The sequence below is a fragment of the Hypanus sabinus genome, unplaced genomic scaffold, assembly GCF_030144855.1.
Source record: "Hypanus sabinus isolate sHypSab1 unplaced genomic scaffold, sHypSab1.hap1 scaffold_122, whole genome shotgun sequence".
In the NCBI taxonomy this organism is placed as follows: Eukaryota; Metazoa; Chordata; class Chondrichthyes; order Myliobatiformes; family Dasyatidae; genus Hypanus; species Hypanus sabinus.
Window position 1 is genome coordinate 909,750 of NW_026779281.1, and position 24,764 is coordinate 934,513.

Genomic DNA, 24,764 nt, shown 5'->3' on the forward strand with positions numbered 1-24,764 from the left:
TAAAACGGGATCACGTGACGAGTGGAGGGCCTCCCACGTGATCCGGTGACGGCTCCTCGCCCTTCACACACTGCCCTGCCCACCGTCGCATTTCCCATATTATTTTATTATTTCCAAACTTAAACCAGATACGTATTTAATTTTTCCCACCATATCTTCCCCGGTCCCGTTCCCTCTAGCCCCAGGTCACAGAGCTCTCAGAGTTAAGAGTTTCGACTCACATCGCGGTCCGAAACACAATTCAGACCCAAACCAGAAATGTGCAAGTTTCATTTAAATCAGACTATGTCTATAAACACTAATTTCTATTTATATTCCTCCGGCCTCACTGATCAGGAACACTGAAACATTAAGTGAGAAACAGCATCAGAAGGCCATTCAGCCCCTCTAACCATCAACAAGATAGCGGCTGTTCTCCCTTCTCAGCCACATATTTCTGCCCGATCCTCATTTCCTCGATTCCCTTTGGTCTCCACACATCTGTTGTTCTCTGTTTTTATGTGAGGACGATCACTGAGTCTTCACCGCCCTCTGTTGTGGGGATTTACAAACATTCACCGCCCTCGGAGTGGAGACATTTCAAACTCGGACAGTCCATGACCTTTTTCAGAGACTGGGATCCCTGGTTCAACCGGTAATGATGTTGCGCATTTTAATGAGTTCACCTTTCAGTCCTCGATTCTCTAAATGAAAGGGTTATCACACTTGATCTTTCTTCATAAGATGACCCCACCATCCCAGGGATCAGTCTGGTGAACCTTTATTGCACTCTCTATAACAAATACTCTCTAACCTCTTTGTTCATCACCTATGGAATTAATTTCCATCTTCTGTATCCCGTGTTGCTCCAACCACTCACCTCCCACCCCTGTCCCTATTTCCACCTTCCCACCCACCCCCTCACCTGGATCCACCTCTCACTCCCCAGCTCTTGCCCCATCCCCACCCCTCTCCTCTTTTCTCTGACTATTTCCCGTCCACTCACAATCCAGAGGGAAGGTCTCGGCCCGAAATGTTGACGGCCCATTTCCCTCCACAGATGCTGCCCGACCCACTGAGTTCCTCCGGCAGCGTCTTTGTATGCTGGTAAACTAACACCTTGACAATGTGGACCATAGATATCCCTTCCTCTAAAAGTCATCGAATCACTCAGACAGCTAATCGCTGACAGGAATTATATTTGATGGTTATTACATTCCAGCTGGATGGAGTTGATGGGGATTTTCGGCGTGTCTCAGCGAAAGAGCCGAACGGCCGAGCTCTCTGCGCTGTCCCTCCGGCTCTGGCCAGTGGTGGCGCTGTGGGAACCCTCGGCCAGAGTCTGGACCATAGGGAGACGCGCAGGCGCGCTGCCGACACTAAGCGTCGCAACACTGGGTCTGTGACAGTCCGAGCGGCGGTAGACAGAGGCTGATGTCGGGTTTGTGTAAATCGGGGGCCGGTAGCAGTGAGAAAGGGCCTGGCCCGAGCTCTGCCGGGTGGCTGTGAGCTCCAGGCTCTCCTCAGCCCCGGTTTTAACTTTGCGACCGAGCCAGGGCTGTAGGGTCAATTTCTTGTGGTTCTCCAAGGTGTTTGGGGAGAATGGGCTCTGTCTGTGTGTGTGGGTAGAGGTTATGAGTGGAATGTGGGTGTGGGTTTGTAGGCGGGTTGGGTTCTTTTGAGTGAAAGTGGGATGATTGCACATTCCGTGATACGGGGAGGATGGTCCCGAGACAAATTAAGTTGTAAACAAGGGACAATCTGGTGAACTGGATCAGACAGCTTAGCTCGCGTGTCCTTTCAGGAAACAACAATTCACTCTTCATATTAATGACTGTCTAAGATTGCTGTTCACAAGATTATGAGTTACAAGATTGTGTGTTACAGAGTCTCAGAGTCTAGGACAGCTGTCTCCATCATGGGCTGCGAGTGCAGATTGGGAAGGGGGAGGGTGTGTCAGTGACACTTGCATCAGGGGACACGGGTTTCTACATCCTCCTGTGAGGTATAAATGTCCTTACAGTGAATTCGGATCAGCTGGCATATCGGGATTCTGAAAGTGAAAGGGAATCGGGAAGGGGCTGAGGAGAGAGTTTTAACAGGAGAACATGTTCAGGGGTAAAGGGATACAGGAGCAGTCTAATAGATCATTTTATGTTTTTTTTTGTTTGTGTAACCTCACAGATGGTGACTGAGGAAGAAGCTTGTTGACGGAGGATACCCAGAGGCGAGCAGGTCAGGCACGGAATCAGGAAGTGAGTTGAATTGACTTTATTTCATACATTAATGAGGAGTAAAAATCTTTACATTATCTCCATCTAAATGTGCAACGTGCAATCATTGTAATTTATAATAGTTTATAATAATTAAAACAGAGTGTAATATAGAGTACGTTCATCAGTCTGATGGCCTGGTGAAAGAAGCTGTCCCAGAGCCTGTTGGTCCTGCTTTTTATGCTGTGGTACTGCTTCCCGGATGGTAGCAGCTGGAATAGAGTGACAGAGATGTAAGGCAGCAGCATTAATGGAAGACGACACGGGAACTTCATCAATTGCCAGTGGTTTAGCAGAAGTGACCAATCTCTATGCTACCTTGACAGAAACAGATATTCACAGAGGTGACAAAGGGGTGCAGTCTGGTTTACTTCAGGTTAGAGAGGGGTGTGGAGTTTTGAAATCAATGCCTTGCGGTGCCACCATCGTTAATTTAGCATGTCCGGAGCGGTGGATCACACAGCACGGAAACAGGCCTTTGGCCGGCCATACCTGTTCTGACCATCCACTCACTGTCTACACTGGTCCCATTTATCAGCACTTGGTTCACAGCCGACTGTAGCTCGGCAGTTTCAATGTTCATCCTCTTCGTAAATGTTGTGAAGGGACCTGCCTCCACCACCACCTCGGGCAGTGAGTTCCAGATTTCAGCTACCCTCTGAGTAAAAAACCTCTTCCTCAGATCCCTCGAAATTTACTCATCCAGTGTTTAAATCTATGCCCTCTGACTTGTAACCCTACTGTCCCAGGATCGTGGCCGATATGGGCATCAGTGAGGTCTTTGAATAGTTTCACATGGTAAGTTGCTGTGGAAAGTCAGATCACATGGGATCCAGGGAGAGCTGGCTCACTGGATGCACAGTTGTCTTGATGGTAGGAAGCAGAGAGTGATGGTGGGAGGCTGTTTATTGGGCTCGAGGCCCGTGTCTAGTGGTGTTCCCCAGGGTTACACATTGCTGCTTGTCATCTATGTCAATAATTTCGTTGAGAATGTACAGGGTATAATTAGCATTTTTCAGCAAGTAAGTTCAAACAATTACTTGTATTCAGATAGTAAGTCTAGACACTCCTTGTTTCCATCTTGCAGTTGCTCTCCCCTTACCCCTTACAGCTGTGGCCACCCTCCCGCATCATCCCCCTTCCCCACCCGCCTTCCCTCTCCACGCAGTCTTTGTTCTGATCCGCGACAGGTTATATGTTAATGATGTGAGGTGATATATTTTAAGGGAACCTGAGGGGTGTGAGTTCCAGATTTCAGCTACCTGAGTGAGAAATCTCCTCCTCAGATCCCTCTAAACCTCTTCATCCTCTGCTTAAATCTGTGCCCTCTGATCGGTGACACCTCTGTCCCAGGATCGGGGCTGATATGGGCATCAGGGAGGCCTTTGATACGGTTCACATGGTAAGTTGCTGTGGAAAGTCAGATCACATGGGATCCAGGGAGAGCTGGCTCACTGGATGCACAGTTGTCTTGATGGTAGGAAGCAGAGAGTGATGGTGGGAGGCTGTTTATTGGACTCGAGGCCCGAGCCTAGTGAGGTTCCCCAGGGTTACACCACATTGCTCTCATTATTCATTGATATTTGAATATATTTGCATTTGCACAGTTTGTTGAATTCTATGCTCTAGTTGAACTTTCATTGATCCTTTTACTATTCTATAGATTTGCTAAGTGTTCCTGTCGGAAAAACAATCTCAGGGTTGTATGTGGTGACATATGTGTGCTCTGATAACAATATTTACTTTGAACGTCAAGCACTGCTACTTGTCATCTAGATCAATAACGTATAGGGTATGGATAGCAGGTTTGCAGTAAGTTCAAACAATTACTTTTTCTGAAAGATATTAAGTATAAACTCTCTGTGCTGTCTTTACGACAGTTATTTAGTTTATAATATTTTCGCTTAGTAATTCATTTGTTAGTATTTTCTAGTTAGAATTAGAAGTGTTTAAAGTATATTCATTGCATGTAAAATATATCGGCATGCGATGACGTCACATTCGGTTTCGCCGCGTCTTGTGGGAAAGTACCGGTTTGAAATTAGCGCGAGGGTGGGGGCTCACCACGAGGCACACTTGAGCAGAAGTTGTTTTGCAGGCATTAGAAATCACAGTGAGAGCAACGCTGTAAGTTGATAGATAATCAATATATTGAACTAAGATGTTAATGCCGATCCTGTTAAAAGTAACGACGGTCGATAATGTTTATGCTTTCGTTAGTTAAAGAGTTGCGGATAGTTTGCATTGAAGTGTATTTAAAGTAGTCAATGGAGCGGGTAAACTCTGCCTGTATACTGCACCTTAGTGTAATGTAGTTATAGTCACCTTTGCAAGTATTTACAATTGAAATGTGATATTAAGGAAGGAACAAATACTGTATCAATTTTGTATTGTTTTATCAACAGTTTTCACCATATGTTAATGTGAAGAGTGAACAGTAAATGGTTAATCTTACTGCGATCTGGTTTCATTGACTGTGGTTTATCTCGACGTTGAATTCGGCGTTATTAGTACACGCGAAGGAGAACGTTACACTCTCCACACTGTTTCCCTCTCTGCACTCGACCACCACCTTCCCTTACTGTCTTCCTTCTGTGCCCCGTCCACCCTCTCACCCTGACATTGGACATACGTTCAGGGTGAAAGGAAATTATTTTTGGAGAACCTGAAGGGGTATTCTTCACTTGGAGGTTGGTGAGAGTGTGGAATGAGCTGCCAGTGGAAGTGGAGGATGTGGGTTCGATTTAGACACTGAAAAGGAATTTGGGTGAGGACGTGGATGGGAGGTGTATGGAGGCTGTGGTGCAGGTAGCTGGAACCAGGCAGTGACAACAAAAACAGGTCAGCATGGACTAGAAGGGCCTGTTTCAGTACTGCTGCTCTGTGACCTGAATAATATTCTCATTTGTAATTTCCACAGTCAGTAGTTTGCTACTTATGAGTGAACCCAGAAATTTACTCAAACAAGAACTGAAAGACTGTTGGTTGGCTACAAAAAGTGTTTACAAGCTGTGATACTTGCCAAAGGGGGTTTTACTCAGTAACGACCATGCAGGGTGCCCAAACTTTTGCTTCGGGCCCTTTTCCTTTTTTGTTATTTTGAAATTGTAAAAGATGGAAATAAAAATGTAATCTTGCTTAAAATATATTTAAAAAGTGTCATCTTTAACTTTATGCCTTTTATAATCAAGTCATCTTTTACTCGCTTATCTAATCACAGTAAAAGAAATTTTGAACAGGGGTGCCCAAACTTTTGCATGCCACAGTATATATCCTGTGCCTTCCAAAAATTCCAGACATTGCTGATCTGTTTTCGTCCCGGCCCATGTTTTTTTTAGATCAATTTTGAACAATTTTTCTCTCGTGCCCCTCTAATTCTCTTTATTCCACCTGACTTTAGCTTCTCCTTCTCTAATGTCAGGGTGAATTAGATCAGATTAAGATCACTTACCCCTAAAGGTTCTTTGGACTTAAGTGACCTAATTAATTCTGGTTTATTACAACACCCAATCCAGAATAGCTGACCCCCAAGTGAACTCAATCACGAGCTGCTCTAAAAAAGCATCTTGTAGGCATTCCAGGAATTCCTCCTCTTGAGACCAACACCATCCTAATTTTCCTAATTACCTGCATGACAATCCCCAATGACTACTGTAACATTGCCCTCTTGGCACGCATTTTCTATTTCCCATTGTAATTTGAGGACCACATACTTACTACTGTTTGGGGGTCTCTGTGCAATTCTCATCAGGGATTCTTTTTTACATTTGCTGTTCCTTAATTCTACCCACAGATTTTACACCTTCCTACCCTACGCCACTTCTTTCTAATGATTTCATTTAATATTTTACCAACAGAGCCACTCAACCCCACTACCAGCTTGTTCTTGGCTTCTTCTTTCAAGAAACATATAAGTATCTGGGAAACGAGGACCTGCAGTTGCAAGAAATCTAGAGAACGACACACAAAGTGCTGGAGAAGCTCAGCATGTCAGGCAGCATCTATGGATGGGAATAAACATTTCGGGCCAAGATCCTTCACTGGGACACTTGATACCCACATATCTGGAATATCAACAAGCAACGAAAATAGAAAGTACTGCAAAATAGGGAAAACCTTTGACAAAATTCAGTTCAAGACTTTAAAAAAAAACTACCAAATAGAGCTCAATAACTAACAAATACAACACAGGCAATACACACTTTCATCAAGACTGACATTGACTTTTTTTTTAATAAAAATATCTTGGTCCCATTTCAATTAGTAAAATTTAGAAAGATAAACAATAACTTAAGAAAGCTTTAGAAAAGACTATTTACACTCAAACCCACTTAGATTAACACTACCTTGGACAGATGGAGGAAGGGAAATAACACACATGAAATAAAAAAATATCACAGAAAAGTCAGATCAAACTTCTAGGTATATATGTTTTCATCAAAAATGAACTGGATTCAGCACTCCATGTGTGTATATCCAATTGTGATAAGAAATACAGACCGGAAATCTTAAATGAGAGGCCAACTCAGAAAAATTAATCATCACTATGGAAGGAAACATTAATCAGTTGAACGAGTATGATCCTCCATGGGAGACATCCCAATGATCTGAGCAGATGAAATGGTGACAAAATTATACATTAATCAATACATTATTTCAGATAGGACAATCCATAACAACGATACAGATATAATATTACAAGATAAACAAGCAGGAACAACTCCCTTAATAGATAAAGCATTTCCGAACACACACAGTTCCTCAAACAGTGGAGCACTTCAACACAGGTATTGTTCGTGTTATCAGTCAGACAAACAAAAGATTTTCTCTGTCAATCAGCTTCAAAATGTTTCAACTCTGACAATGCCACACCCCACTTCTGATTTCCTTCTCCTCGACTTCTTCACTCTGCAGAAAACTCAAAGGAAACCTCTTCACCACAGAGTTGTGTCTGTTTGGAATCCGTCACCACTGGAATATGGATCCAGTGGTGGATCTCACCACCCAGGGAGAGCGAGAGATGAACAACAGGAGAGGATTTAAAAGGACTGTCATGGAACTGAATCACTGGCAGCGTCCAGCTGGCTTGAGTTGACTCTCTACTGTACACTAGGTGTGTTATAAATTCAGTAAGTACCAGAGACAGAGTTTAAAATATAATTGATTTATTTGTCTCAGATCCAGAATATTAAACTTCAGTCCCATTAAAGGTGAATGTGCAGCAGAAGAAACTCCTCCCATGCCCAGTGACCAGGGTGCAGAACTGGGTGTGGTGAGCAGCAGCAATAATTGCAGAGTTCAGCACCGACAGTCAGTCTCGAAGTTGCATTCAGCAATGGTGATGGACAAATATCCAGCATGCAGCTCATTGAAACTTTCTCCCCAGTGTGAACCCAGTAGTGTATCACAAGTCTTACATGCTGTAAGGTTTCACTGCTAATGTAAGGACCTCTCAGTAAAGTTTCCCAGCTGAGGTAATGGTTTCTCAGTAGCAGCAATGTTTAGGCTACGACTATGGGGCTATCCAATGACAGAAATGTTCTTTCTTGTGAGTCTGGAAGAGAGATTTTCATGGTCTTTTGCTAGGGAGAAATGAGAAAATGCAAATGGAGAGAGTGGGTCATTTTTCTTTTTCTTAAATTTGTTTTCTTTACTAACCCTCTGGTCAAAGTATGAATTACAAAGCTCAATTGTTTAATCACATATTGTTTACTGTTATTTCTGGGTTCTGATTTGTAGCAGGGGACACATCACACAGCATCCATCCAAATGATATTTCTTAAGTTTAGCCAGGCTGGGGTCTATCACCCATTATATTAAGCTACTAGCCAAAGCAAGAGTTACATAAGGTTAGTTCACTGAGTGAATCGATTCCCACATTTACAGCAGGTGAACGGAATATCCCCAGTGTCAACGGTGATATACATTGGTTGATTTAGCTGAGAGAATTTTTTCCCAAAGTCTGAGCATGAAATTGGCCTCTACCCAGTGTGAACTCGCTGGTGTCTCTGTAGTTGATATGTCCGAGTGAATCCCTTCCCACAGTCTGAGCAGGTGAACGGCCTCTCCCCAGTGTGAACTCTCTGATGTACCTTCAGTTGAGATGACGAAGTGAATCCCTTCCCACAGTCTGAGCAGGTGAATGGCCTCTCCCCAGTGTGAACTCACTGATGTACCTTCAGATGAGATGACATAGTGAATCCTTTCCCACAGTCTGTGCAGGAGAAAGGCCTCTCCCCGGTGTGAAATCGCTGATGTATCTTCAGTTGAGATGATGAAATGAAACCCTTCCCACAGACTGAGCAGGTGAACGGCCCTTTCCCTGTATGGGCTGACTGGTGTGACAGCAGGTGAGATGACCGATTGAATCCCTTCCCACAGTCTGAGCAGGTGAACCGCCACTTGCCAATGTGAACTGATTGGTGTCTCTGCAGGAAAGATGATTCAGTGAATCCCTTTCCACAGACTGAGCAAGTGAATGGCCACTCCCCAGTGTGAACTAACTGGTGTCTCAGTAGGTGAGGTGACAAAGTGAATCCCTTCCCACAGACTGAACAGGTGAACGGCCTCTCCCCAGTATGAACTCGCTGATGTACCTTCAGTTGAGATGAGCAAGTGAATCCCTTCCCACAGTCTGAGCAGGTGAACGGCCGCTCCCCAGTGTGAACTTGCTGATGTGACTTCAGTAGAGATGACTGAGTGAATCCCTTCCCACAGTCCGAGCAGGTGAATGGCCTCTCTCCAGTGTGAACTCGCTGATGTACCTTCAGTTTATATGACCGAGTGAACCCCCTCCCACAGTCCGAGCAGGTGAACAGCCGCTCCCCACTATGAACTCGCTGGTGAGCCATTAGGGTGGATGATTGAGTAAATCCTTTCCCACACTCTGAGCAGGTGAACGGCCTTTCCCCAGTGTGAACTGACTGGTGTACCAGTAGGTAGGATGACTGAGTGAATCCCTTCCCACAATCTGAGCAGGTGAATGGCCTCTCTCCAGTGTGAACTCTCTGATGTATCTTCAGTTTAGATGGCGAAATGAATCCCTTCCCACAGTCTGAGCAGATGAACGGCCTCTCCCCAGTGTGAACTCGCTGGTGAGCCATTAGGTCAGATGACTGAGTGAATCCTTTCCCACAATTCCAGCAGTTGACCAGCCTCTGCCCAGTGTGAACTTGCTGAAGTACCTTCAGTTGAAATGACCGAGTGAATCCATTCCCACTGTCTGAGCAGGTGAACTCCCATGTAAAACGATGGGTGTGCCAGTCAGTTAGATGACAGAGTGAATCCCTCCATACAGTCTGAGCAGGAAGGACAATCGAGTGAATCCCTCCCCACAGTCTGAGCAGGAAGGATGATCGTGTGAAACCCTTGCTGCACTTCTTAAATATCTGGACAAAGACAGCAAAACTGGTGTGTTGTGTTTGAGATTCCCGTAGACAAATTCCTTGACATTTTTAACCTGTAAAAAAGATTTACAAAATCCATCAATGGGGTAGGACAACATTTCATATGAGATCACTTGAGTTGTCAAGGTGTGATCTGACATCACACTGTTACAGTAAATTTCATCCCAAGTTGGAGAGAAATCATCTTCTAACTGGGCAGATTGCTGGTATCTGAAATGACCATCAAACTCTCTGATGCTCCTCCTGTCTCTATAAGAATGGCGCATTTCTGCCATCTTCAATCTGTGACCTGGCTCAGTTTGACTCTCGCCATTGGTATTATTCCCTGTTCCAACTGAGCTGCATGGGTTGCTGGCCCCACAGTAACTGAAGCACTCTCACACAAATATCCGGCAGTGCATTTCACGCACCCACCACTCTTTGTGTAAAATCTTACCCCAAAATCCCCTCGGTATCTATTTTCATGCAGCTTAAAATGATGCCCCCTCATGTTAGCCATTTCTTCCCTGGGAAATTTCAACTATAGAACCATGGAACATTACAGCACAGAAACAGGTCTTTTGGCCCTTCATGGCTATGCAGAACCATTTTTCTGCCTAGTCCCACTGACCTGCACCTGGGCCATATCTCTCCAAACCCATCTCATCCATATACCTGTCCAAGTTTTTCTTAAATGTCAAAAGTGAGTCCGCATTCACCACTTCATCTGGCAGCTCATTCCACACTCCCACCACTCTCTGAGTGAAGAATCACCCCCTAATGTTCCCTTTAAACTTTTCCCCCTTCACCCTTAACCCATGACCTCTGTTTTTTTTCTCCCCTGGCCTCAGTGGAAAAAGCCTGCTTGCATTCACTCTATCTAAACCCATCATAATTGTATACACCTCTATCAAATCACCCCTCATTCTCCTACATTCCAGGGAATAAAGTCCTAACCCATTCAACCTTTCTCTGTAACTCACTTTCTCAAGTCCCAGCAACATCCTTGTAAACCTTCTCTGCACTCTTTCAACCTTATTAATATCCTTCCTGTAATTAGGTGACCAAAACTGCACAGAATACTCCAAATTCAGTCTTAACAATGTCTAATACCCCTTCACCATTACATTCCAACTGTTATACTCTACACTTAGATTTATAAAGGCCAATGTAACAAGCATCTGGCTATCCACACGATCAACATCCCTCATCATTTCATAAACCTAAAAAAGGCTCTAAACATAAACAAGGAAATTAGACATTGCTCTGAGGATTTGTTATAAGTCTACAAAATTATGAGGGTATAGATAGGGTAAATGCAAGCAGCTTTTTCCACTGAGGTTGGGTAGGATGACAACCAGAGGTCATGGGTAAGTGGGGATGGTGAAAATTTAACAGGAACATTTGGGAAAGCTCTTTACTGAAATGGTCATGAGAGTGTGGAAAGAGATGCCAGCACAAGTGGTGAATATGAACTCGATTTCTCAATTAAGGGAAGTTTGACAGGTACCTGTATGGTAGGGGTATGGAGGGCGATGGTCCCAGTGCAGGTCGTTGCATTAGACAGCTTAAATTTTTTTTGGATTGACCAGATGGGCCAAATAGCTTGTTTCTGTACTGAACTTCTCCATGTTTCTGTAACAGAGCAGCTGGCCAAACGTGTTTGGGAGGGAAAAGTTAGGAGTGACAACGTAGCAGCAATGGCTGGAGTTTCTGGGAGCAATTTGGGAGCTGAGTGACAGATATATCCCAAAGAAATGGAAGCATTGGAAAGGCAGGAGGACACAACTATAGCTGAAATGAGAAGCCAAAACCAACATAAAAGACAAAGACAGGACAAACAAAAGAACAAAAAAACTATTGGGAAGCTTCTAGGAACCAACAGAAGACGACTAAACAAAAAGTCAGATAAGCTCAGGGCTTGGAATGATGATTAATGAGTCAGTCATTAATGAGTCTTGGTAGCGCCCAGCAGTCTGAGACACTTAGAGGAACAAAATATCCGAGTTCTCAATATCTCTTGAAACCCAAGTTTCACTGTACCAGTTACCTTACCACTTTTATTCTGGCAGGCACATACAAACTCTACTCCCTCACTTCTGAAGAACTCACACTTACAAGTACTCCTTTGCTAGAAAAACCGCCAGTCCCAATCCACACTTATTAGATCTTTCTGATACCATCAAAATTGTCTTTTCTCCAATTTAGAAACTCAAACCATGGTCCAGCCCTCTCTTTTTCCATATTTACTTGGAACCTTATGTCATTACGATCGCTAGATACAAAGTGTTCCCATACACAAACTTCTGTCACTAATGCAAGATCATTTCCTAACAGCTTACCGCACACCTCTATGTCGGGAATACGACGTCCTGATTAAGAGCACATTTGACAAACTCTACTCCATTTAGTCCTTTTACAGTATGGGAATTCCACTCAATATATAAAAAGTTAAAATCGCTTACTATATCAATCTTTGTTTCTAAGCATAGTCTGCGATCTCTACAAAGTTTTTTTTTTCTAAATCTCTCAGAGTGTTGGGAGCAACCAAGTCCCAATAATGGCTACAATATCAAATTCCCTGTCATGAGCTCATCGGGCTTTCCTACAATGCTTCTTGCATTGTGATATATACAGCTCAGCACGTTCATCATACCATGCTTAACCTTTTGTCTGCTGACTCTATCTGAGGTCTGAACAACATCTTTCTGGTGTCAAGAAAGCAACCTCTCCCTCAATGTCACAAAAACAAGGGAACTGGTTGTGGACTACAGAAGGAATGGAGACAGGCTAACCCCTTTTAACATCAATGGATGTGGGGTTGAGAGAGTGAACAGCTTTAAGTTCCTCAGCATAAACATCACCAAGGATCTCATGTGGTCTGTACATACCGGCTGTGTGGTACGTGGCCGTGTGCCTCTTTCACCTCAGACGGTTGAAGAAGTTTGGGATGGGGCCCCAAATCCTAAGAACTTTCTACAGGGGCACAATTGAGAGCATTCTGACTGGCTGCATCACTGCCTGATATGGGAACTGTACTTCCCTCAATCGTAGGGCTCTGCAGAGAGTGGTGCGGACAGCCCGGCGTATCTGTAGTTGTGAGCTTCCCATTGTTCAGGACATTTACAGAGACAGGGGAGTAAAAAGTCCCAAAGGATCATTGTGGACCCAAGTCACTCCAACAACAAACTGTTCCAGCTGCGACCTTCCAGGAAATGGTACAGCAGCATAAAAGCTGGACCAACAGGCTCCTGGACGGCTTCTTCCACCAGGGCAACAGACTGATTAATTTATGCTGATACAATTGTGTTTCTGTTATAATGACTGTCGTAAGTATAAACTATTTATTGTAAATTACAGATTGCACATTTAGATGAAGAAGTAATATGAAGATTTCTACTCCTCATGTATATGAATGGTATAAGTCAATTCATTTCACCCGCTTCACCATCTGTTCTGGCATTCTGACTCCAATTCCCCCCTGCAAATTTAGTTTCACCAAACACCCTCCACTCCACACACTAGCAATAGCAAGCCTTACCACTAGGATATTAGATCTCTGCTAGTTTTAATTTCCGAACATTTGACTTTCCTCTGCCAGGTAACCCGCCCGCCCCCCCCAACAGTTTGTAAAGTGGTCCACCTGTTGTTGTATGAGATGACCCCAAGAGTACTCTGTGGTGGCTATTTAACCTCATTCCCCTTCCTTACTCTCACCCAGTTTAATGTGTCCTGCACCTTGAGTGTAACTCACCTCTCTTGATGTTATAACTATCACCTCCTCCAACTCCTAGATGATCCAGAATTCATCCATTTCCAGCTTCAGCTCCTTAAAATGCAGGGTTACAGGCTGCAGCTGTATGCACATCTTGTATGTGAGGGTATCAGGGGCACTGGAGGTCTCCACGCCTTCCCACCAATGTCCCGTCTAATTTGTAATGACCGGTGTGCCAAAACACCTTGTGCTGTGCAATATTTACCCACTGACAACAAGACATGCACACTGAATTTTAAATAGGGAGGTATTTCTTTTAACAGCTAGCAAATCACTGTCGATAAGAACTTTGATCTCCTCTGGGTTTGATCGAGTTCATCTGCACTCTCACACAAACTATGTAACAGGCCTGTTGTGGGTTATGAAGGATTTTCTCACTAGAACTTTTGCAAACCATCCATATGTGATTTGCTTGCTAAATGATACTTTCAAAGGTCAGATTTCCAAATATCACTCCCCACTTGCAAATTCTCCAGCAAATTTTGCATCGCCACAATACTGTAACACCAGTTTCTGTATTGTACATAAATATTTCCCCTGAACCCTCCCCCAAGTGACAGATGGTGTTAAACTCAGTGAATGCAATGCCAATGAATATGAAGGGAAGGGCAGTAGTCTGCCTCATTGGAGTCTGGCACATTTGTGATGTGAAAGCTGCTTGTTGCCCAGGGCAAAGGTGTTTGATATCATTACGTACCCAGAGAGAATGGGACAAAACATGTTCTCACCGGTAGAAAAGTGCAGAACTAGAGGAGGTAGCTCAAGCAACACACACAAAATACTGGAGGAGCTCAGCAGGCCAGGCAGCATCTATTGAAAAAAGTACTAATGCTGAGTTCCTCCGGCATTTTGTGTGTGTTGCTTGGATTTCCAGCATCTGCACATTTTCTCTTGTTTGTGATCGGAGATAGAACAAAGGTGATTTTCTCAACTGGAGATGTAAAAGATTTTTGTTCCCTTTCTCCGAGTTCCTAATCCTTGCATTTTAGATAGCTGGAGCTCAGCTCTGTCTGAGAGATCCATCGGTTCCCATTCGCTTAGCGGCCGGAAGCTTCCCGGCGCCCGTGTACGGATCGCGGGGCTGAGAGAGAGGGGAGAGAGCAGGACCGTCCCAGGATTGCGGACTATGATGTCCAGAGTTCACAGCAAATGTCCCTCAGTGGGTGTTTAAGATAGCAGCCCGAAAAATCATTCTTACCGTTACCGATCCTCCGGAGATCCTTTGTGTACGGCGCGCATGCGTGGTATTCGGTGACGTCATCGACCTTGATGCCTGCACATTTGATCGTTGCTTCAGAAACAGCGAAATTTTAAACTCAGGGCCTTATGGGTAATCGCGGTGCCATTAAACATTCCTGCTCGCACCGGTTTCATGTCCACACCTCAGGGTTTTTTTTTCTGTGTAGAGAACACAGCAGCTGTTTTAACCTGGAAAGCGGCTCCCAAAAACAATATACTCAATATCAACAGGCATTCTATTTATCTAATGCCTCTCGTATAACCCTCTTACAGAGGCAGATATAAAACACAAGAGATTCTGCAGTTGCTAGAAACACACACACACACAATGCTGGAGGAACTGTGCAGTTCAGGTAGCAACTAAGCAGAGGAGTACACAGTCTAGGCATGCTGAAGGGTCTCGGCCTAAACGTAGTCTATTTATTCCTCTCTACATTTGCTGCCCGATCTGTTGATTTCCTCCAGTATTTTGCAGAAATTAACCAGTTTTTTTTTAATCAAGCAGTTTCCAAATGTGTCTGATCTTTCATCTGTAGCCACATCCTGCAGGTTCGGTTTCTCTTCTTCCTCCTCCTTGTAAACTCCAGGCCCCATCTCTTTCTGGAGCCCCAAATCCCTGACTGGCAACTTGGTTTCTGACTCTGCTCCATTTACTCGCTGGTCTGCTGTCAGACTTCAGAGGTTCATTGTAACAACCCAGCAGTTCGAAGCGAAGACCTTTGAAATTAGTGAGAATGACTGAAAACATTGAAAAGAGCGGGGAAGAAGGAGTTTAACCATCTTCGTCCGGAGCCCTGAACAACGTCACAACCACAGTGAGCTCATCGTCTTGTTCAGCCCGGAGAAAATCATGCAGGAAATTCATGCAGGTGTATAAGATGATGAGAGGCATTGGTCGTGTGGATAGTCAGAGGCTTTTTCCCAGGGCTGAAACGGCTAACACGAGGGGGAATAGGTTTAAGCTGCTTGGAAGTAGGTACAGAGGAGATGTCAGAGCTAAGATTTTTAAACAACAGTGGTGATTGTGTATGAAATGCACTGCCAGCGACGGTGGTAGAGTCGGATAAAATAGGATCTTTTAAGAGACTCTTAGATAGGTACATGGGGCTTAGGAAAATAGAGGGCTATTCGGTAGGGTAATTCTAAGCAGTTTAGAGACTAATTTACGTGGTCGGCACAACATTGTGGACCAAAAGGTCTGTAATGTGTTGTAGATTTCTGTGATTCTATGGAATTCAAGGGGAATTTCCTATCCCACGGAGTGGTGACTAGTTGCAACCTGTCATCTCAGGGAGAGCAAGAGGGGAACGGCAGGGATAGATTTTCATAAACTGATACGGAACAGAAACATGGGCTGAAACCAGATGGGCCGAGTGCCCTCTCTAGTGTACATAGTGAGTGTAGTGGAGACTGTAAGTACCTGACACACGGGATTTGATAAAACTGATTTATCTTTCACAGATCCACAATATTAAACATCAGTCTAGTTTAAGTCTAACATCAGCAGAACAGACTCCTCCAATGCTCAGTGACCAGGGTTCAGCCCTGGGTGCGATGAGCAGCCGCAAGAACTGCAGAATCTGACAGTAACAGTCCCTCATGGACCTGCAGCTGCCTTCAGTCACCGCGATGGTGAAACATTTAACACGGAGCTGATTTGAACTTCCTCCCTGATGTGAAGTTGCTGGTGTTGCAGCAGCTGGGATGATTGAGTAAAACTCTTTGCTCACTCCGGACAGAAATGTGGCCTCTATTTATTGCGAACTCACCGGAGCATCACAAGGTGGGTTAACTGAATGAATCTCTTCACACACACGGAGCAGGTGAACGGCCGCTTCCCAGAGCGAAGCTGTTGGTGTATCTGCGATGTGCCACTGAATCCCTTCCAAAATGAGAGCCAGTGAATGACGTCACAGTGCTACAACGTCATGGCGATGTATCCAATCAGATCACGGAGATGGACACGTGCTCGCGCTCTCCTTGCAGCGAGAGGGGCGCTGTCTTCTCCAGCATCTCCGTCTCCACTTTCAAGGATCGGCGGCATTCAAGCGCTGGCGACCTGATAGATACAGCGGAGCTAATGTGATGTTGTGTTTGATATTCCTATCGACAAATCCTTTGAATTCTTTACACTGTTAAAAGTTTACAAAGAATGTCAGTGGATGAAAGACAACATTTCATTTTTCAAAATGATCCTGAGGCGAGCGGGGTAATTTAGTGAAGGTTTATAGTCTCTGTTATATAACGCAGCCATGACTTTTCTTTCATACTTAAAACGTTCATTTAATGCCCCGGGCAAATAATTTTCGACCAGCCTTATCTTATCATCCTCATCATACCTAACCGACGATATTGGCGAATTATGGTAACCTTTGTTTGAAAGTCATGAAAAGCAATGGTCACAGGTCGAGGTTTCTGTTGAGAAGAGGAGTTAAACACCGGGGCTCGGTGTACCCGGTCTATTCCAGGCGGAGTCTCCAAAACGTCAGAAAACAAACGAGCGAACAGCTTTGGAAAACATTCTGAAGGTCGATTGCCTTCGACCAACTCAGGAAGACCCAAAATTCGTATATTGTTCCTTCTTGATCTGCAGTGGCGGGTTCCAATCTGCTAATTAAATTTGTTGACTACACGCATTGATCGGCCGAATCCCAAATAACGAGGCAGCCTACAGAGAAGAAGTCATCACCCCGACATAGTGGTGTCAAGAAAACAACCTCTCCCTCACTGTGACAAAAACACAGGAGCTGGTTGTGGATTACAGGAGGAATGGAGACAGGGATCAAATTCAACATTTCCCAGTCTGTTATTGACACAAAATACGCATTTTAATATTGATCATGACACAATGTATTTTATATAACGTTATACATTTAGGTATTATAATTAGTAAAAAACAATAAAGATCTCTACAAAGCGAATACATTTCCTTTAATGGTCTCCAGGAAACAACAATTTTCCTGATGGAATCCACTTACTTTTTCTTTAATCGGTCGTATTCATGCTGTGAAAATGATTTTACCTAGATTTTTATATGTTTTCCAAAATATACCTATCTTTTTAACTAAAAAACAAATTCGATCAAATTGACTCACTTATTTCTTCCTTTATTTGGAACAATAAATTAATTAGTATCATTTACAAAAATTTGAAAAAGATGGTGGAATTCCACTTCCTAATTTAAGACTGTATTATTGGGCTGTGAACATTAGAGAATCCTGTTTTTTGTTATATTGTCTTGATAAGAACTAAAATCAATTGTGGGTTGATTTGGAATTAAAAGCAGTTAAACAATTTCATTTAACTTCAATATTAGGAGCTCCATTACTTTTACAGCTCTTTAAAATTCCAAATTTAAATCTTTACCCGGTTATTAAACAATCCCTACGGATTTGGGTTCAGTTTCGTGTTTTAAAAACTTTTAAACAATTTAAGATGACTAGTTTTTTACATCGAAACTTCTCATTTATACCTTCAACAACTGACCCCATTTTTCTCCTATGGAAAAATAAAGGGATCCTTTGTTTTACAGATTTATTTTGTGATGGCCGATTGATGATCTTTGAAGAGTTAATTAACAAATTTTCTCTCGCTCATACACATGTTTTTCAATATGTTCAGTTTTGACATTTTTTACAACATTATTTACCTAAGATTCCATATTTACAAGAAACTGATTTGTTGGATACCATTTTGAAATTGAATCCCTTTGTGAAAGGTTCCATTGGCAGAATGTATCATTTATTTTTGTTACCAAACGAGAACCTATCACTAAAGATTAAACAAGATTGGGAGAGAAAACTTAATATGACCTTTGTTAATGAAGATTGGCTTCGAGTTTTTAAAAATGTAAATTCCTCTTCTGAATGTGCCAACCATTGTTTAATTCCATTTAAAATTGTTCACCGTTATTATTTAACAAAGGAGAGACGATCTAAAATATTTCCTAGTATAGACAAATGCTGAGATAGATGTAAAACTGAAGTAGCTACTTTGTCACGTATGTTCTGGTCAAGTTCTTCATTAAAATAGTTTTGGAAATCTTTTATTTCTACAAGTTCTAAAGCTCTGAAAATTAATTTACAACCTAATAGATTGACTGTTCTATTTGGAATAGCTCCACATCATATTCAGGGTATTTCATCTTCAGATCAACATGTAATTGCATTTGTTACTCTACTGACAAGAAGGGCTATTTTATTAAAATGGAAAGATATTTCTTCCCCTACATTCATTGAATCGTTTTCTCAAGGAATGTTATGTCTTAGTTTGGAAGAAATACAAGTAGAACTTTTGATCCTCGATTCGATTTTGAGAGAAGATGGGGTTCTTTTGCCAAATATTATCATTTAATTTGAATTATGCTATATGGTTTCCGTCCAATTTTATTTTTTTTATAAGTGTGAAATGACGGTTGATGATTCTTTTTAAAAAAATTTAGGTAATGGTCAAACGTATTGCTCCGGAGGGTTCATTCCTAATGGACTTTTCCCCTTTTTTTCTGGTTACTGGGTTTTTTCCGCGTTAGATGGGACACTTTTTTCCCTTATTTTTCTATATATATTTTTTTTTCCATTTTTATATTTTACGATCAGTTTTTTCAGCTTTATTAACTGTGTACATACTAATCTATTGACGTTTTGCATCATTATATAGCTGTAGAAGATTATGCATCAATAAAAAAGATTCTAAAAATGAAAAATGAAACTGGCAAAACAATCACTAGACATATGGTGCAGAGTCACGTCGAGTTACATTGGGAGGTCGAGTCCATTTTATCATTCATTTAGATTGTAACTGTAGACAGGAAACCGTCCTTGAGCCGGGCGTGTCGCGCTTTAAGGCTTTTGTATCTCTTCCCCGATGGGAGAGCGGGATTGCAGCAAGAATATCCAGGTTGTGAGGGTCTTTGAGTACATGGCCTGCTTTTCCGAGGCAGGGGAAGAGTCGGAAGAGTCCATGGAGGGGAGGCTTGTTTCCCTGATGTTCTCTGCTCTCCAAAGTTCTCTGCGGTCATGGGCAGAGCAGTAGCCATACGAAGGCGTGAAGTGTCGACAAGAAGCTCAGAGACCTCGGCCTTCTCCCTGCCTTGTGTAGCTAGATCCTGGACTTCCTGTCAGATCGGCGGCAGGTGGTAAGAGTGGGCTCCCTCACCTCTGTCTCTCTGACCCTCAGCACACATACCCCACAGGGGTGTCTCTTTGCCCCCTACTTTACTCTCTGTATTCCCATGACGTGTCGCCACCCACAGCTCCAATCTGTTAATTAAATTTGCTGACTACACTACACTGACTGGCCTAATCTCAAACAATAACGAGGCAGCCGACAGAGAAGAAGTCATCACCCCGACACAGTGGTGTCAAGAAAACAACCTCTCCCTCATTGTGACAAAAAAAGAGGAGCTGGTTGTGGATTACAGGAGGAATGGAGACAGGGACCATATTCAACATTTCCATGTCTGTTATTGACACAAAATGCACATTTTACTATTGATCATGACACAATGTATTTAATATATTGTTAATGATATAAAACATATTTAGAGATTGTTACTGACAGAGCATCGTATAATTTGTGTTCCGTGTGTTATGTGAATGTACTTGCCTGTGATGCTGCCACAAGTCAGTGTTTCTCTGTCCCTGTACCTTCCCGTACTTGTGCACTTGGCAATAAATTCAACAGGACCTGAGAAATCTCAGTGAGATTTGATTAGTGATGATCATCTTGGCAGCTCGGTAGGACGAATGTATGAGACAGTACACTGTTAAATGCAAAACCCTGAACAGTGTCGATGATCAGAGGGATCTTAGACTCCAAGTTCATCCCTCCCTGAAAGAGACCGAAACAGATTAATCGGGTGGTTAAGAAGGCAAATGGCGTGGTTGCCTTTATTAGTTGAAGCACTGAGTTCAAAAGTCGGGAAGTTGTGTTGCGGCTGTTACGAGCCTGCGGTCGTACTGTGACTGTTTCTTTAAGAGCGCCGGCGTGAGGAGGCGGGGCTATGACGTCAGTCACAGGCTGACAGCGCTGACTGTGGACTGAACCATAAGAGAGAGAGAGAGAGAGATCTGCAGACAGGCAGTCGGCCAGTCTAGAGAGAGAGAGAGACTGGAAAAGCTGATCGCTTCAGTTAGTCGCAGCTGAGGCTTGGAACTCTCCTCTGCCCACAAGAGTGGGTTGATCATCGGTACACGGAAACACAACGAATGTGTGTGGCTGTCACTTCGTATAATCCATAGGAGTGGGTTTTGAAATATCTTGTGTTAACCTTTGCCTGGGTATGTTGTGTGGTAACCCCTGGAAGACGATATTCCTGTGACTGGTCACTTTCGCTGATAACTCGTCTGTGGACGGATTCAACGGATAAGAACTTCGTCGACGGTTATTTTGAAGTAACGGCCTTTTCTCTACGTTTCACCCTGGATTACAAATATCTCTCTCCCGTCAGTTATTCCTTGGATTACTGAACTTTCCTAATTTACCATCTCAAGACTCTAAGCTTTGTTCCCTCACGTTCGATAGTCTGGGAATTATATTTACACATATATACACTTAACACTGGTAACTTTCCTTTACTTCGTTGTTACTATATTATAAGTCGATACTACTAAAGACAATGGCTTTAACATCAAAACCAGACTCCAGTGTGAACTCTATTGCTGCTGGTTCGTTTCTAAAACGTTACAGTTCGTAACACAGTTTTATAGAACTAGTTAGACCACATCTGGAGTGTTTCATACAGTTCTGGTCGCCCCCATTCTCGGAAGGATGTCGGGGCTTTGGAGAGGGCGCTGAAGAGGTTTACCAGGACCCTGCCTGGATTAGAGGGCAGGAGCTATAACGAGAGGTTGGACAAACTTGTGTTGTTTTCTCCAGAGCGGTGCAGGCTGGGGTGAGAGTGGATGGACGTTTATAAAATTACGAGAGGAATAGATAGAGTGGACAGACGATATATTTTTCCTGGGGTTTGAAATGTCTAATACATTTAAGGTGAGAGGTGATGTGAGCGGCAAGTTTGCTTCTTTCCACAGACGAATGAGTAGCTGGATGGGAGCCTGGGTGGGGGCGGTGTCACCAATCCTGACACGTGATTCCGTTTGCCCCTCCCATTTAACCGCAGGTGGGCAGCATCTGCGCGTCTGTTTCCGAGGCCCCGCCTCCCGATGATGTAACAATCTCTTCGCGCATGTTCACAGTCTCCGGGTGGACGGTGTTATCCTCTCCGCTCAGAGCTGAAGTGGGTCGGCTGTGTGTTCGGGAAAGACTTTCGTCTCCCGTCGGGATCACTGTCTGCGGGCCGAAGATATCACTTTCCCATCGGTGAGTATTGAGACCGATCCCGAGCGGGGAGGTCCGATGTTGGCCGTGAGCCCCGAACTGAGGGCCAGGAATTCATTTGTTTCCCAACTATCTGGGCTCGTCAGAAATGTGTCGACTTCACTTAATTTGCATTGAACGATCCAAACCAGGAGCCCAGGCTGTCTGTTTCCGCAGAATTGAAATGGAAGTCCCGCCGACAGGTCACGTGAGGCTGTGTGCCGCAGATTCGCCCCGCCCTCCGCTTTGTGACGCCAGATCACGTGGTGTGATTTTGGCCACTGAGTTCCATTAACTTCCCCGAACTCGCCTCGCTTCCTGAAGCTCCTCACATTTGTCCTGGAGCTTTATGGCTGTTGTGTGTTCTCCCGGACTGGGGTGGGTGAGAAAGGAGAACGTCCCAGGTTCTGGGGATCTTTGATTTCACTGCCTGCTTTAACGAGGGACTGGGAAGTCTCGGGGTGAGAATGGTTTCTGTGATGTGCTGATCTGTATCCAAAGGTCGCTGCCGTTTCTCACAGTCACGGGCGGAGCAGTTACCATGCAAAGCGTGAGGTGTCCGGATGGGAATCTTTCTATGGTGTGTTGATAAAAATTTGGTGAGGGTCAAAGTACATATGACAAAGTTCTTGTTGTTTCTTCTAACTTTGTCATTTTTGAATCTTTTATACAGTAGTATGTATCATTCATTCAGTAGCTCTGGTGTGTTCTGACGTCTCCGGACCGGCTTTTTCGTGTTTACAACAGCAGGATTAGACCCGTGAGTCTGGCGTTCAAACTGTGTTTGGAAATTCCCCCACCCCTCACTCATTCGGTGAAAATCAAGCAGAATCTCAAGTTGCTGGAGATGTGCACTAAAAACTAAATGTTTGAAGTCATTCTGACAAAACGTCATAAACCTGATATGTAAGGTTTTTTCCTCTCCCCGCAGCTGTTCCTTACCTGCTGAGTGTTTCTGGTAATTCCAGCTTCTTTTTATTACATTCACCCTGGACTGGTTTACATTTCCTGAAATGGACCTGATTTAACCTGGAAATGGAAATCACTCATCTGTGATAGTGCATCAGTAAAGGAAGCACAACTTTTCCCTGTCAATTATCCTGGTACCAGTTTGTCTGTTATTGCTGGAAATGTGTTCAGTACAGTTGTTGCTAATGAGGTTCACATGAATAATCTCAGGAATGATAGAGATGGTTCTGGACCTGGAGTTCAGAGGGTCAGTGGGGGTGGAGTTCAGAGGGACGGTGGGAATGGTGGGGGATGTATGGTTAAGTAAACCTACCAAATGCTGAAAAGCCTGGATACAGTGGACATGGAGAGGATGTTTCCATTAGACAGAGAGTCTGTGATCTGACAGCACGGTCTCAGAATAAAGGTGGTTCCCCTTAAAATTCATTTGAGAAACTTTTTTTGCCAAAAGGTGTCTGAAGTGTGGATTTTGTTGCTGCAGAGTTTGGCTGAGGCTGCCATTTGTGTATATTTATGACGGAGATTAATATATTCAAGATTGCTAAGTAGCTACAGGGTTACAGGAGGAAGGCAGGAATATGGTGTTGGAATAAAAATCAACCATGGTTGAATGATGGGGCAGATCAGATGGATCAAATCACCTAATTCTGTTCCTAATGTCTTACCATGACTGAATGATGGCTCCTTCTTATCCCATATCGTTTTGTGTCATGTGAGGGCCAATAACTGATTGTTCACTGAGATCATTACTGTATTGCCTTCAATGTTTAAATTTCATTGAGATTTGTTCTTAGTAACATTAAGCAGAAATGTTTGGATCTCCTTTTATTGTTAATGTGCTTCATTGTCTCTCTGGTTAAAGTTAGACCTGCGGTGCGAGGTTTATTGGAAGAAAAACCGCAACTGGAAGCAAACCACGACTGAAGATGAGGGAACAGCAACAAGTGAACCAGCCCGAGGACTGAGAGCATCAACTGGAGAGAACCCATCTGACTCAGTGATTCAGTCAGGAGAAAGTTTGGTGAGTCTCATTCACTCAAACACTGGTCCTTTAGACATCACATACCTGTACAAGGGAAGGTAGGAGATAGCTGGAGTGAAACTGAATGTGCCCAGAAGAACCAGTTATGCCTCTGTCAGACCCAATTGCAATCACTGCAGGTCTGGTACAGTGCTTCCAGCAGCCCAGCCCTTTGAAACCACTCCCAATCTGTGGAAATCGAATCCGGAGAAAGTCTCTTAGAGACCGTATAAGTACAAACTCTTTATTCCCAAGTACCCGGGGCTTAATCAGTTACTCGCTCAAACAGGAACAATTGATGACTGTTCCCACCCAATCCACTAACTGACCAACAATTCCCCTTACACCCCAGATATATCCATCCAGATACTCCCCACACAAGACAGGCTGGAGCCAAAGCTACTTACTACATGACAGCCCCTAAAGACAAATTACAAAATAGTCATAATGGCTTGCACACACAGAACAGACTGAAGCTGTCCTATCTCTACACATGAGTGCACAAGGAGATAATCATCCTGAAACCCTAGCTAGCTACCCTCCAGAAGAAATATGGCTCAGCCCGGCTTAGCACATCTATTGATCTGTTGATCATCAGCAGTTTCCTTCAGAAAAACAGGCTGCTATTTTTTAATGTAGTGCTAACCCTTTTACCTTTTTTGATGTTAATACCACTGTCTTTATTTGTATCTACTTATAATATAACAAATTAAGCAAAATAATCAAAAGTTAAAAGTGTTATGAGTACACATATGTGTAAGCATAACTCCCAAACCACTGAGCTCGGGGAATACCAAGCTCAAAGT

The 24,764-nt window shown here is 43.5% G+C and overlaps 2 protein-coding genes across 9 annotated transcripts in view; one reads left to right on the forward strand and one right to left on the reverse strand.

Annotated features, from left to right (window-relative positions):
* Positions 1 to 8,178: 8,178 nt before the first annotated feature.
* LOC132386605 (gastrula zinc finger protein xLCGF3.1-like) lies at positions 8,179 to 14,629 on the reverse strand. Its single transcript, XM_059958906.1, has 2 exons — positions 14,611 to 14,629; positions 8,179 to 9,711 (listed from the first exon to the last, which is right to left on the reverse strand). The coding sequence occupies exon 2, from the start codon at positions 9,353 to 9,355 to the stop codon at positions 8,417 to 8,419; it is 939 nt and encodes a 312-aa protein (XP_059814889.1). The 5' UTR covers positions 9,356 to 9,711; positions 14,611 to 14,629; the 3' UTR covers positions 8,179 to 8,416.
* Positions 14,630 to 21,129: 6,500 nt separating this feature from the next.
* LOC132386600 (zinc finger protein 229-like) overlaps positions 21,130 to 24,764 on the forward strand; it is a 41,109-nt gene continuing 37,474 nt past the window's right edge. For 3 of the 8 annotated variants that reach the window (XM_059958896.1, XM_059958900.1, XM_059958901.1), the window contains exons 1-2: positions 21,130 to 21,971; positions 23,800 to 23,958. The gene's annotated coding sequence lies outside the window, so the exon portion shown is untranslated. Of the gene's footprint in view, positions 21,972 to 21,998; positions 22,568 to 22,641; positions 22,729 to 23,799; positions 23,959 to 24,764 lie in introns of those variants that run through there. The other 5 variants (XR_009509603.1, XR_009509604.1, XM_059958899.1 and 2 more) reach the window with 4 other exon arrangements.